Source organism: Paroedura picta, chromosome 3 (assembly GCF_049243985.1).
Source record: "Paroedura picta isolate Pp20150507F chromosome 3, Ppicta_v3.0, whole genome shotgun sequence".
NCBI classification, from domain to species: Eukaryota; Metazoa; Chordata; class Lepidosauria; order Squamata; family Gekkonidae; genus Paroedura; species Paroedura picta.
In genome coordinates this window covers 7,503,991-7,517,892 of record NC_135371.1, presented here as the reverse complement: position 1 = coordinate 7,517,892, position 13,902 = coordinate 7,503,991, and the positions used below count along the sequence as shown (strand labels likewise).

The window sequence follows — 13,902 nt, the reverse complement described above, 5'->3', positions numbered from 1 at the left end:
AGTGTTCAAGGAGGGGAAAGCATGCCGCGTTGTGATCCTCTCTTAAATCAAATGTTGTCCTTCCTTTGCTGAATTCTTTCATTCTTCTCTTTCTCCAGGTGCTGATGGGCCACGGAACCTCCAGGCTAGTGAGATCTCAGCCCGCAGTGCTCGTCTTACCTGGTTACCACCCCGTGCCACACCGGGCGGGTACTTACTGAGCTATGAAACCCCAGATGGAGAAACAAAGGTATTTCATGAGGGTATTACAATGCGCTGGTTTGGAAGGTAGCCCTGTTGGTTTGCAGTCAAACAGCTAGATTTGAATCCAGTAGCAACTTAGAGACCGAAAAGAATATCAGGAAGTGAGCTTTTGAGAGTCAGAGCTCCCTCCGTCAGGAATGATGCACCGTCACTTCTGAGCAGGGACAGAATTGACAGGTCTGTGGTCTAGGCAGGGGTCCTCCACTTTCTGAACACACCTTGTCCCAAAATAACTTCCCCCCACAACTCGCCCCAACCCAGAAAAACATCACTTTTCAACGGGAAAACGGGAAGGGAAGGCAATTGGAATCCGCTTTGAGATTCCTTCTGGTGGAGCAAAGTGGGGTATAAAGAACAACTCTTCTTCTTCTTCTTCTTCTTCTTCTTCTTCTTCTTCTTCTTCTTCTTCTTCTTCTTCTTCTTCTTCTTCTTCGCTACCAGTAGGCCATCCATCAAAGAAAGGATCATCTTCCAATCTCCATAACAGTGTTTGGTTGCCTTAGATGTCGAGCAGCTGGGCAGTCCCTCTCAATATGACACTTATTCACCCTTGGCATGAGAACGGGGGGGGGTTAGGAATCGCAGGCTCACGCACGGGCCTATTTTTATCTGAGGCACGTTGGGAGTGAATGGAAAGACTGACCACCGACTCGGCCTGTGCCAGGCGTAAGAGGCCTTGCGTGAGAAGCCATTCTGGGCTCTACTTCAGAAGATACAGCAATTTTTAGGATTTGGTGGAATTTGGGCGGGAAAAGCCAAGTCTCATAAAACAGGAGGGGTTTTTTTTGTAACCTTTGTCAGAAATTCAAGAAAAGGCAGAGAAGTATCTGAGGCAAAGTCTGGCTTTATTAAAGCGGCTTAACAATAAACAGAGATGCAGAGCGAGGCCTATCCAAATCTTCTGTGATTTCATTACCAAATTCAGTGCGGTGGACCCTGCTCTAGAGCCTTATATTCTGGAACCAGTAGAAAAGGTGGAATAGACTATTGAAGGTTTACAGGCCTCCTGGTTTTGTGCTGATGTAGTGTTGGGGTCCAATGCATAAGCTCTAAAGACTCTAGTGGGGTGTTGTGGTAAAAGTGGGGCTACAGAGACTCAGGTTATGCCCCCCGTAGAGCTCTTCGCTCTGCGGGTTTGAATCTGTTGGTGGTGTCAGGATTCAGGCTGAGCCCAGCCAGTAGAGTCCGTGATAAAAACACATCCGGGATCCAACAGGTTGTTGAAAAGCCAAGAAAGAACTTTATTGAACAGACGCTACAGAAATGCTAGAGCAAGCCAAGACCTCCTAAGCCAGGGGCTTGACAGTAACGGAGAACAATAGACACTTCAGAACAGATATAGGTTATTCTTGATGAGGGAGAATAGGCATTTCGGCGGGAGAGTAGAGGGCAACAAAGGTGCCTGAGTTCACAGGCTGCCAGATGGCCAGAATCTAATCTCTACAGTTATACTTTTCCCATCCATGTTGGGTACTTTTAGAGTCTTTTAGTGGGGGTTTTAATGGGGGATTTTAAGACTACTGTTACCCGCCACGAGCCTGTAGGGAGTGGCGGGAAATAAATCGAATAATAATATTAATAATAATAATAATAATAATAATACACTTCTGTTGAGTCTTTGTTGTCTACACAAGGACGCAGGAAGAATTTGATAAAGCGAAAGGAAGCAGGGAGAATCGTGGAGCCAAAGGACAGATTTACAGGTTTATGACGGCTGGCCTTGCCAGAGCCCAGGAAACGAAAAAGTCATGAATCGGGGTTCATGACAGGTGGTCCCTGGGCCCGGGGAGGCATGCTTGGCCTCAACCAGGGGCAGGGCCTTTTCAGTCCTGGCCCCGACCTGGTGGAACGAGCTCCCGGAAGAGCTGAGGGCCCTGACGGAACGCTCACAGTTAAAACGAGAGTATTCACCCCTCTGAACTCCAGTCACTACTTTGTGTGATGAGCGTCAGCCAGCAAGGATTTTTATGGCCGGGGCCCCTCCTCTTTCCACCCCCTCCAGGCCCGTCATTGGCTATTTTGGGAAGGGGTGGGTGGGTTGACATAACCAGATTTGGTCATATTACCTGAATTTCTAAAAAAGAATTAAAAATATATTTTAAATTAACTCCCACCCAATCTGGTGCTGTTAAGAAACCCCAGGGTTTCACAAAAGCCCTGTTGAGAAAGCCTGAGTTTACTCCTAAGATTTTCAAAGCAAGATATGAGCAGAGGTGGCTATACATTGCCTGTTTCCACATTACAGCCTTGGTATTTTTTGGAGGTTTCCCTCCATATACTAGCCAAGGGCAGCTTACCTATGGCAATCAGGCTGACCGTGGCCCTTCAAGGGTTACAGCAAGATAATTTATAGGATAGGAGTATCAAAATACGGATGATTATTATATTCTAGGCGTATCCCTCATCTGGTGAGAGAACCCTCTCCTGCTGTTCCTAGCATTTTTTAAATCTGTCATGTAGAAAGAAGGGTGTGGATGTGTGTTTTCCCTCACTTTCATCATGTATGTCTGTTGAATTTTCCTTTTTGTGCGGAATCTCCCCTCTGCTTTCAACATGCATGTCTGCTGAGTTTTCTTTTTAAGTTCTGCATTCAGTTTTCTCTCTTCAGTGCTCGGTTTGCTTTCTGGCTGCTGTTTCCCATATTTTCTGAGTGTGGTTTTTTGGCATTTCCCCCCCACCCCCTTGCTTCATTTCCAAGCTGAAAATAATTCAAAAGCATACAGATTACTTTGGATTCTCCCCTGCTCCCTTACCCACCCATCAGAGGCCACTCTTCCACCACCTACTGCTTGGTGTCATGGTTAGGAGTCTGGTGAGCCGGGTTTGATTCTGCGCTCCCCCACACGCAGCCAGCTGGGTGACCTTGGACTCCCCACAGCACTGAGAAAGCTATTCTGACTGAGCAGGAATATCAGGGCTCTCTCAGCCTCACCCATCTCACAGGGTGTCTTGTTGTGGGGAGATGTCCATTGAGTTTTTGTTTTTTGTGCTGCATATCCCCCCATTTTCACCATTTGTGTCTGTTGGGTTTTCTTTTTCATTCTGTACACCCTCTCTTTAGTGCTGAGTTTGCTTTCCGGCTTCTGCGTCACCATGTTTTCTGAGAGTGATTTTGTGGCAGTTTTCCCCCTTGCTTCACTTCCAAGCCACAATTAATTCAAAAGCATACAGATTTCCCTTCGAGTCCCCTCCACACACACACACACACACACACACACACACACACACACACTGCACCTTCTACCATCCTGCCCCCTTTGTTGGTGCTTACTTTCCCCATCCTATCAAGTTTTGGATCTTTTTATAACAGGAGGAAGTTAGTGGAGAAAAAAGAGCGATGCATACAGCAGGCCCAGAAACCCAAAGTCAAGCGTAAAGGCCTGATTGTTCAGTTCCTCTGCAATAAACTATCTATGCGTAATAGAACTAAGAATGTCTTGGGGGAGAGAAGGTAACATGGTACAGCTAAATCTTGTCGGATCTCAGAAGCGAAGCAGGTCAGTGCTTAGATTGGAGACCACCAGGGACGACTCAGAAGAGGAGGATAATGGTAAACCCCCTCCGCTTACTGGCCTTTAAAGCCCCTTTCTTGAGCCACCATACGTCTGCTGCTACTGGACGACACTTAGAATCATAGAATCATAGAATCATAGAGTTGGAAGGGGCCATACAGGCCATCTAGTCCAACCCCCTGCTCAACGCAGGATCAGCCCTACATACTTGCATATATAAGTATGTTTCTCCAGATCGTTGTTGGCTTGATTTGCATCCTCTCTCGTTTGCCTCTTTGCAGGAGATTACCGTGCATGCTTCCGTCACCTCCTACGAACTCCAGGACCTCTTTCCCTCCAGCCGGTACCAGGTTCAAGTCCAGGCACTGAGAAGAGGCACGCCGACAGCCCCCACCTCCACGTCTTTCACCACCAGTAAGAAACTCACTGGCTTCCTGGGTTTTCCGGTTCCCAAGCAAGCTGTGAGGTCTGAGGGCATTTTCATACGCAAGGATTCCGTCTGCTTGTAAGAAGAAGAAGAAGAAGAAGAGTTGGTTCTTATATGCCGCTTTTCCCTACCCGAAGGAGTCTCAAAGCGGCTTACAGTCACCTTCCCTTTCCTCTCCCCACAACAGACACCCTGTGAGGCGGGTGAGGCTGAGAGAGCCCTGAGATTCCTGCTGAGTCAGAACAGTTTTATCAGTGCCGTGGCGAGTCCAAGGTCACCCAGCTGGCTGCATGTGGGGGAGCACAGAATCGAACCCAGCATGCCAGATTAGAAGTCCGCACTCCTAACCACTACACCAAACTGGCTGGTGCTGGCTCAGAATGCTCACTTGTGCAACAAATTCCTCATTTTCAGTCCCGTATTGACACTCTTGCGCTACTATGTATTAAACTGCCCAAGAGGGGTTCAGCCACATCTGTGAGAACAATGTTATTTAAAGCAGGGGACGCACGGCTGGGTTTTCTGGAAGACGAGAGAGCCGTGTGCTTAAGTTACTCGGTGCTCCTGCAACCCAACGGATTGGATCCCCACCTGGAACCAAATGATCACAGAGCTTAAACTCCCTCTTGCTCACAGTGGGACACACAAGTTATGAGGAGCTCCAAGTTTTCTGGAAAGGGTCCGTGGCTGTGAAATGGTTTCCGGTCAGGTCTTTTGGAGTTTAAGCCCCCGGCTGGAAGAGGCGTTTTCTGGTTTGCATTCAGAAGCGAGCCCTGATATTACGGAAGAAGAAGAGTTGGTTCTTATATGCCACTTTTCTCTACCCAAAGGAGGCTCAAAGATGCTTACAGTCCCTTTCCTCTCCCCACAACAGACACCCTGTGGAGTGGGTGAGGCTGAGAGAGCCCTGAGATTACTGAAGAAGAAGAAGAAGGTTCTTATATGCTGCTTTTCCCTACCCAAAGGAGGCTCAAAGTGGCTTACATTTACCTTCCCTTCCTCTCCCCTCAACAGACACCCTGTGAGGGAGGGGAGACTGCGAGAGCCCTGAGATTACTGAAGAAAAAGAAGAGTTGGTTCTTATACGCCGCTTTTCTCTACCCGAAGGAGGCTCAAAGCAGCTTACAGTCGCCTTCCCTTTCCTCTCCCCACAACAGACACCCTGTGGGGTGGGTGAGGCTGAGAGAGCCCTGAGATTACTGAAGAAGAAGAAGAGTTGGTTCTTATATGCCGCTTTTCTCTACCTGAAGGAGGCTCAAAGTGGCTTCCATTTGCCCTCCCTTTCCTCTTCCCACAACAGACACCCTGTGAGGCAGGTGCGGCTGAGAGACCCCTGAAGGAGAAGAAGAGTCGGTTCTTATATGCCATTTTTCTCTACCCAGAGAAGTCTCAAAGCGGCTTACAATCGCCTTCCATTTCCTCTCCCCACAACAGACCCCCTGTGAGGGAGGTGAGGCTGAGAGAGCCCTGAGATTACAGTGCTGCGGCGCGCCCAAGGTCACCCAGCTGGCTGCACATGGGGGGGCAAGGAATCAAACTCGGCTCGCCAGATTGGAAGCCGATGCTCCTAACCACTACACCAAGCTGGCACCAAGCCTCTTTTCCTGTAATTTGAACCCACTGCCCCTAGACTTTGTCTCTAAAGCTACAGTAAATCCGCTGGCCCCTCTCCAACATATGTTCCTTTTATGTAGTTAAGTACAGCTATCCTATCTCTCCGTGCCCCCCTCTTCGCCAAGCTACACAGACCCAGCTCTTTCACCCCCTCCTCATAAGCAAGGAGATGTATCGAGGCAGAAGTGTCCATGGAGTTTATCCCATTCCATCAGATTGTTATCCTCAGTTGGCTGAGATACATAAACATGCAAATGGATACGGGCAACATCAGCTGAGACGAGGGGGGCGGGCCACAAAAAGACCATGAAATGCAAGAGGCATGGAGTGTCTGACAAGGCCCTTTGGCCCAGGCTGGACGTTTCTGTTTTGGTTTTGCTGGATTCCCTTGTAGATTGACGTCCACCCCCTGAGGCCTCACCTCTTGCATCTGAGGGCGGGGGCTTCAGGCCGGGGAGGCATCTGCTCTGATAAATACGTTAGTCTTTTAAAAGTTTAAAGAAACGGCAGGGGGAAAACCCACCATGTTTTAAAGATTGGGAAACAATGCCCCAAACAAATGTTTAAGTAAATAAATCAGCCAGATGCTGGAAGGGGTGGGGGGAGTCAGCTTCCTGCCCCGCCAGGAGAGAGGCTTTCGTTCTGGAGGCTGAATGTGCATCTGTTGAACACATGAGGCTGCCTTCTACTCAGTCGGCCCTTCAAGGTGCAAAGAACTGGCCTAGATCTCCATCAGATCCTGTGACATTATGAGACCTAGATTGGTGCAGTGGTTAGGAGTGTGGACTTCTAATCTGGTGAGCCGGGTTTGATTCCCTGCTCCTCCTCCACATGCAACCAGCTGGGTTCGGTCAGCTGTTCTGACCGAGCAGAAATATCAGGGCTCTCTCAGCCTCCCCTCCCTCACAGGGTGCCTGTTGTGGGGAAAGGAAAGGGAAGGAGATCGGAAGCTGCTTTGAGACTCCTTGGGGTAGAGAAAAGCGGCATATGAGAACCAACTCTTCTTCTTCTTCTTCTTCTTCTTCTTCTTCTTCTTCTTCTTCTTCTTCTTCTTCTTCTTCTTCTATGGCTGGAAAAATCTGCACTTGATCCTTTTGCACCCAAGGGGGAAGTCAAATGAATATCTGTATCACGTAGAAAGCAAACTGGTAGCCCTAAAGAGATGGTGAGCAGTCTTTAACTAGCAGCTGGACATCTACTTAGCATGGATGCTTTAGGCAGATCCTGTGTTGACATCAAGTGTTTTTAGAAAGGTGGGCAAGTGAGGCCACCTCCCCCAATAGCCATGGTTGGACTAGGTGGTTGGACTAGGTGGCCTGTATGGCCCCTTCCATACTCTAGGTCTATGGTTGAGGCCAGGACAAAGAGAAGATCTGTGGGCCCCCCAAAAGGAGGAGCAAAGGAGGGAAAGTATTCCACCAGTAGTTTCCCCCTAGATCCCAGCAAAGGTAGGTGGGGGGTTAGTTTGCCGTCGTGTTGTTCACAAATATTTTGTGAATTGTTGTGTTTTAATGGGTTTTTTAAGTAAAGTGTGGGTAATTCTACCTATAGCCAGCATCTAGGGGCCATTCCTCTAGCACAGAATAATGCACAAATGTGCAGAACAGGAAAATCTACTTCTAAAGTGCATTGAAAGTGCATAATCTATTGTGTGCAGAATAGGCCCAGGATTCAAAGGTATGTTGGCCCTGATTGCAGCGGTTCTGTTCTCATCTCTAATTCTCCTCGGCAGGGCACCTGACATATCCTTTCCCTCGGGATTGCGGCGAGGAGAGTTGGAACGGACCGAGGCCATCTCGAGAGACGACCATTTATCTGGGAGGTGACCGGAACCGCCCCATTCAGGCCTACTGTGACATGGAGACCGACGGTGGAGGCTGGCTGGTAAGAGCCAAGGGGAGGGATGGAACAGGTGTGCCTCATTTTACCTTATTCAGCCTGTGGCTTTACAGGTTTTGTTGCTGAACCAAATAACATTTCCGAGCCCTCTGTTGGGCAGATAACCATTCCAACACACAGAATCACAGAATGATAGAGTTAGAAGGGGCCATAGAGGCCATCTAGTCCAACCCCCTGTTCAATGCAGGATCAGCCCAAAGCATCCTAAAGCATCCAAGAAAAGTGTGTATCCAACCTTTGCTTGAAGACTGCCAGCCTATTCCACTGCTGAATGAGTGCTGCGTTTGCTGGCAGGGGCTCATGGGAATTGTAGTCCATGGACATCTGGAGGACCACAGGTTGACTACCCCTGCTCTAAAAGAAACAGAATAAGTGATGTGAAACAAACGCATGCAGGTATTTCGAGGCCTGCAAATCCAGCCAGACTTGGCTCTGACTTCTGAGTCACCTTGAAACAGACAAGATGACCTTCCCAAGGCTCAAGCGCGTTTCAGCTCACTCATACATGGCCTTGTCTTGTCCTCCCCAGGTCTTTCAACGCCGGATGAACGGCAAAACAGACTTTTGGCGTGACTGGCAGGATTACGCCACTGGCTTCGGCAACCGCTCCCAGGAATTTTGGCTAGGTACAGGCCTCGGTGGCATCCTTCAGCCTTAAAACACCTTCGCCATTATACCCATTCTACAGATCGGGAAGCACAACTGAGGCATGACTGCGGTTCACAGGCAGAACAAAAGGAAACTGAATTCCAGTGGCACCTTTAATAACTGCATGCTACTGGACTCTTGCTCTCTTCTCCGGCTGTTTTGGAGCTTTGTGACCCAGCTTGCTTCTTTAGAAACAATGGAGAGAAAACCTTTTTCCTCATATTTATCGGGAAAGTTATAGAAGGGGAGGGAGGGCGAGGGAGGAGCTGGGTGCAGAGAGACGCCTGACATCCCAAGTCAGGTATGATGCTCAGAATAAAGGGCCGGATTATGTTGCCACGTTTAACAGATGATGAGAGGGATCATGGGGAACCTGTGGGAAGACATCTGCTGTGATGGCAGCTGGTCCCAGATTCAAGCCCTAGCACCTCCAGTGTAAGGATCTCAAGTCAAAAGTGTTGGGAAAGGCCCTTTGGTGCCCGAGATCCTGACAAATCACCGCCAGGCCCTGTCCCTTCCCCTCCCAGCCATACTGAAGCCCAATCAGGGCTTCGTCCTTTGCAAGGAGGAGGAAGGGGACAAAAAAAACAGGACTCATCCCGAGTTTTGCTTGCTCCCAGGGAACGACGCTCTGCACCAGCTGACCACGTCAGGAGACTACGAGGTGCGTGTGGACCTCCGCTCCGTGAACGAGTCCGTCTACGCCCTCTACGACAGCTTCCGCGTGGACTCCCCAACAGATTATTACCGCCTGCACCTGGGCGGCTACAGCGGCACAGCTGGTAAGACTTGCTCCTCTGGGAGAGCCAGCGTGGCACAGGGGTGAAGAGAGGCGACCTCTGATCTTTAGAACTGGGTTTGATTCCCCACTCCTCCACACGTAGCCAGCGGGGTGATTTGGGCCAGTCACAGTTCTCACAGAGCAGTTCTCTCAGAGCTCCCTTGACCCCACCTACCTCACAGGGTGTCCGTTGTGCGGACAGGAAGGGAAAGTTGCTTGCAAGCCACTTTGGAACTTCTTTGGGGAGTATTAAAAAAAGCTGTTCTTCTTCATGCGCGCAATTCCTGTGCAGGATTTGAGGGTGAGGTCAAGAGAACCCTTTGGGGAAGGGCTGCAGCCTTTGAAAGAACAGTGGAGAGTCGTTCCAGCTTTCACGCCCCGGATTTTGCTTTTGCAGGTGATGCTTTCAGCTACCACTCTGGCAGTGTCTTCTCCACCCGCGACCGGGACCCCAACCGGGTCATCATTCCCTGCGCCGTGTCCTACCGTGGAGCGTGGTGGTACCACAACTGCCATTACGCCAACCTCAACGGGCTCTATGCAAACAACCGGGACCACCAGGTACGTGCCAACCGAGGGAGTGGGCAGGAAAGGCCTGCCAGTCATAGAATCATAGAGTTGGAAGGGAATTCCAGGATCAGGGGTAGTCGACCTGTGGTCCTCCAGATGTTCATGGACTACAATTCCCATGAGCCCCTGCCAGCATTTGCTGGCAGAGGCTCGTGGGAATTGTAGTCCATGAACATCTGGAGGACCACAGGTTGACTACCCCTGATCTAGACCAACCCCCTGCAGAATTTAGGAAACTCACAACTACCTGCCCACCCACTGTGACCCCAATTTCATGCCTGGATGCTCCCCCCGCCCCCCCGAAAAAACGTAGACTTCCAGGCCAGTCTGGTTTGGTGGAAATTCGCCTCCTAACCCCAAAGTGGCTAATTGGCATTTCTCTGGACATGCAAGAAAGGGCCACAAGAGCCAAGCTCTGACACAACCCTAACTGGATAGACCTTGGAGTGCTTTTCAGTGCAATGACGGGCAGGAATCCAACAGGCGATGCTATCCCCAGCATGATGGGGAACGCACAGATTCCCCCATTCCTACTGGCCCTGCAGTGTTTCAAGGGGCAAAGTCAAGATCTGTTTAGAGAAGCAGGAGCAACCTAAAAGTGCAGAAGAACCCATTGGGAAGAGAGGGAAATGGTGGCAAATAGGCCTGCAGATCACTGGGTATTGTCTTTTTGTGGATGTCGGCTGTCCTAGCCGAGGCTCCCACTATGTCAAGAGATCTCCTCTTTGCCCACTGCCAGTGTAAGCCTCAGAGGGCAGCCGTCCATCCGAACAGAGAATCCTGAGCCGGGTGGCTGAATACAAGGCCGCTTCCGACTGGCGCACCACCCTCTTACCACCCCCCTGTCTTTGTCTCCCCCTCGATCCCGTCCCAGGGCATCAACTGGTATAACTGGAAAGGCTTTGAGTACTCCATCCCCTTCACCGAGATGAAACTCCGACCCCGCGGCTTCCGACCCCCGAGGTGGGCATAAGCGAGCTGGCCGAAACGGTGACGGACCCTGGGGAGAGGGGGGAACGACACGACACAGAAGAGGCAAGCGGGGAACCCGAGCGACCGCCCCCCCTCCTTGCTGAGATACCTCACGTCTTGCCTTAACCTCCCCCCACCCCGAACGGACGGAAGACAGCAACGAATGGAAACGGCGAACCGTCGCAAAAGCACCTTGTATTAAGATTTATTTTTTTTCCTGCCGCTGGCCAGCCGTGAGCATCAGGGGCACAAAGAACCCGAAGGAACAGAGGAGAGCTGAAGGGGCAGAGTTAAGGGCATGGGTGGGGATCTTGGTTGCGAGATAGCGGTGCCGTCCTGCTGGTTAGCAAGTCATTCTCCTGGCAGGGGCTACTGGAGGAGGGGTACAGTGGAGAGGGGCCGCTCTCCTCCCCAATGCTCACTCCCCAAACCTTTACCAGCAGTGAGGCCTGTGTCCACCTGTGCCGATTCCCCCACAATGTACTTCCTGGGTCAGCTTATAGGCTTCACAGGGCCAGGTCGGACTTCCGGCCTCTAGTTGCTGAACCCCTGTCCCCTTATGTACGGGTTCCCGGTCCCGTAGTTCCACGTCGCCACCTGTCTTTCCCAGCCCTCCTTTTCATCTTCCCTGAAGACGATTCGTAAAGAAAGACAGGGGCTGAGAGCAGATTGACCGAAAAGCACTTTTTTTTGGGTCCCTTTGCATGTTTTTTGCCTCCACGCACACACACACACACACACATTACTCCCCCCCTCCCCCCGCCCATCCATCTGAAGTGGTAAAGTCCAGCCACAAATCGACGGTGCAGAAAACAGCCTAGACTGCTCCCATTCACCATTTGGGCTGTCCTCTCTAGCGCACACTTTCCGTGAGTTTACATGCGGAGTGCAAGAGAGAGATGTAAGATTTCTCCATTTCCTTCTTCATGAAAATCGGCTTTGTTTCGAGAGCCAGCTTGGTGTAAATAAATAAATAATAGAGAAATCTTTATTTTCGTAACCCGCCCTTCCTAAACACTCGTGGCGGGAAACAACGCAGATTAAACACTCGTTAAAACTCTAAAATCATGTATCGATATCATAAAAACATTCACCTTCCGGTTTTGGTAGGTGTGCGTGTGGTGGGGTCAGCTCTTTAGAGGGCAAGTTCTCAGTTTGCGGCAGGGAGGCCAGCATGTCTTGGTGGTCCATCAGGGCCCAGCTCTAGCCCTGGCGGAGCAGCTCTGACTTGCAGGCCCTGTGGAAATGGTTAGGGTCCCACAGGATCCTCGTCTCTCTTGGACGAGGCCAGTTTCTCTCCTTTGGGATGGGGATCCTTCAACAAATTAACAAGAAGAGCAAAATCGTGAATGTGTATGCAACCGTGACTCTCTTTCCCCGAAGCTAGTAGATGTAGATTACTTCTTCTGAGGCCAATCAGGACACAAATGAATCAGTCTCCCTGTCCGTCCATCCCCAGCCCCGTTATGGGAGAAGACCAAAGCTGGTCAGCTCCCTACGCACACACACGGGAAACAAATGGATGGAAGTCAAGATGATCTTGCCAGTGTCCTTAGTTTTTTTACTTCCTTGGTCCCGTCCTTTCAATCAAAGCACAAACAGAGAAATACCCTTTTTCGCTGCTTACCTAGTCCCTGTCTGACCCCCCACCCCAAGTCGCTTCGGCTTTCAAGGAACAAAAATGTCCCTTTTTCAACAGCCCCTTTGTTTTTCTCAAGCCTCCGAAGAAGCAGCCCCAGACCCCTGATACTGGCAGCAGCAGTGCGGGGGGAGGGGAGCACGGGGTTTATTGGAGAGGGTCTCTCTTCTCGGGGGTGCTGGGGGTGGTGTTTTGGGGCGGAGGGGGCAGTTCTGAGGCAGGGCGGGATTTTTGCACGGGCGGAGGGGAGGGGCAGGCTGTACAGTGTTCCTTTTTAGATGTGGGGTTTAAAGTTTCTTATGTAAGAAGTTCTCGGGGGAGGGATGGTTGTTTTTTTGTTTTTTTTTTTAGATCGTTGTGAGAAACCGTGTAAAAATAAAAACTAAAGTTTGAAAAACGGAGTGGGAAACGAGGACTTGGTCGTGTTTCCTCCGTCGCGCCCTGAGCGGAGAAGAGTCACGGGAAAAGACAATAAAGCTGGGGAAAGTTCAAGGCCTGAGAGTTAAGGCAAAGACGAGACATGAGAGGCCATGGATCGTTGAGAGAGCATCACCTTGGCCTGCAGGAGGTCCTGGATTCAAGCCTTGGCATCTCCAGGGAAAAGGATCGGGTAGCAGGTGATGGGGAAGACCTCTGCCTCAGAACCGGGCCAGCCACTGCAAATAGACACAGGGTCAGTTTATCCGTGCTACAGGCCTCGCACTTCCTGGAGCCCCATGCAGTGCCTTCCCCTCATGCATCAGTCCCGTAGCCTCTCCCTTTTCCCTCTTTAAGGATACTTGGAGTGACATCCCCCATCCACTGTGGGGGACCCCTCCGCTCCCAGTCCAGCTGCTCCCACTGCAATTGTACTCTTCTAGGGCTCTGTAAATCCATAAACCACTCTTGAGTAGACATATATCAGAGCTACATCAAGCTCTGAAAGCCAGCTTGGTATAGTGGTTAGGACTGCTGACTTCTAATCTGGTGAGCTGGGTTTGATGCCCTGTTCCTCCACATGCAGCCATCTGGGTGGCCTTGGGCTCGCTGCAGCCCTGATAAAGCTGTTCTAACTGAACAGTAATCTCAGGGCTCTTTCAGCCTCACCTCCCTTACAAGGTGTCTGTTGTGGGGAGAGGAAGGGAAGGCGACTGTAAGCCACTTTGAGCCTCCTTCGGGTAGAGAAAAGTGGCATAGGAGAACCAACTCTTCTTCTTCTTCTGCATAAGGTGTTCATGTGAGAGGGATTGACTCATCTCCCATCTTCCTTGCTGAGCAGATCCTATATCTGTTCTCATCTGTTTGTCTACGACTGCCCCACCCTGTGCCTTTATTATTAATTTTGATTGATCCTGGCCCAGCACAGGGACTTATGGGAAGAGACAAAATCACCTTCTTATAGCCTATTTCTGAAATGACACATGAAAGCCTTTTGAAAATACACAATAAAATGTAACTTACAGGAGAAATGGTCAGGTGGAATCAGGGGAAGGATGTATGAAGTGAATCAATAATAAAATAAGGTAACTTTTTAATTCCCTTAACTCCAAATACAGTGTTCCCTACAGGTTTATCTGCTATTTAATAAGATCTTTGAAACCTTTGAAGAAAGAATCTT

At 50.1% G+C, this 13,902-nt stretch overlaps 1 protein-coding gene across 5 annotated transcripts in view; it reads left to right on the top strand.

The window, feature by feature from the left end:
• The window catches only part of TNXB (tenascin XB), a 110,975-nt gene extending 97,990 nt beyond the window's left edge, over positions 1 to 12,985 (top strand). For 2 of the 5 annotated variants that reach the window (XM_077330788.1, XM_077330787.1), the window contains 7 exons: positions 99 to 229; positions 4,037 to 4,169; positions 7,529 to 7,680; positions 8,225 to 8,321; positions 8,964 to 9,125; positions 9,522 to 9,685; positions 10,569 to 12,985. In XM_077330788.1, the coding sequence (XP_077186903.1) occupies positions 99 to 229; positions 4,037 to 4,169; positions 7,529 to 7,680; positions 8,225 to 8,321; positions 8,964 to 9,125; positions 9,522 to 9,685; positions 10,569 to 10,667 (938 nt within the window). In that variant the 3' untranslated portion in view covers positions 10,668 to 12,985. The remainder of the gene's footprint in view (positions 1 to 98; positions 230 to 4,036; positions 4,170 to 7,528; positions 7,681 to 8,224; positions 8,322 to 8,963; positions 9,126 to 9,521; positions 9,686 to 10,568) is intronic. The other 3 variants (XM_077330791.1, XM_077330789.1, XM_077330792.1) reach the window with 3 other exon arrangements.
• The last annotated feature ends 917 nt before the right edge of the window (positions 12,986 to 13,902 follow it).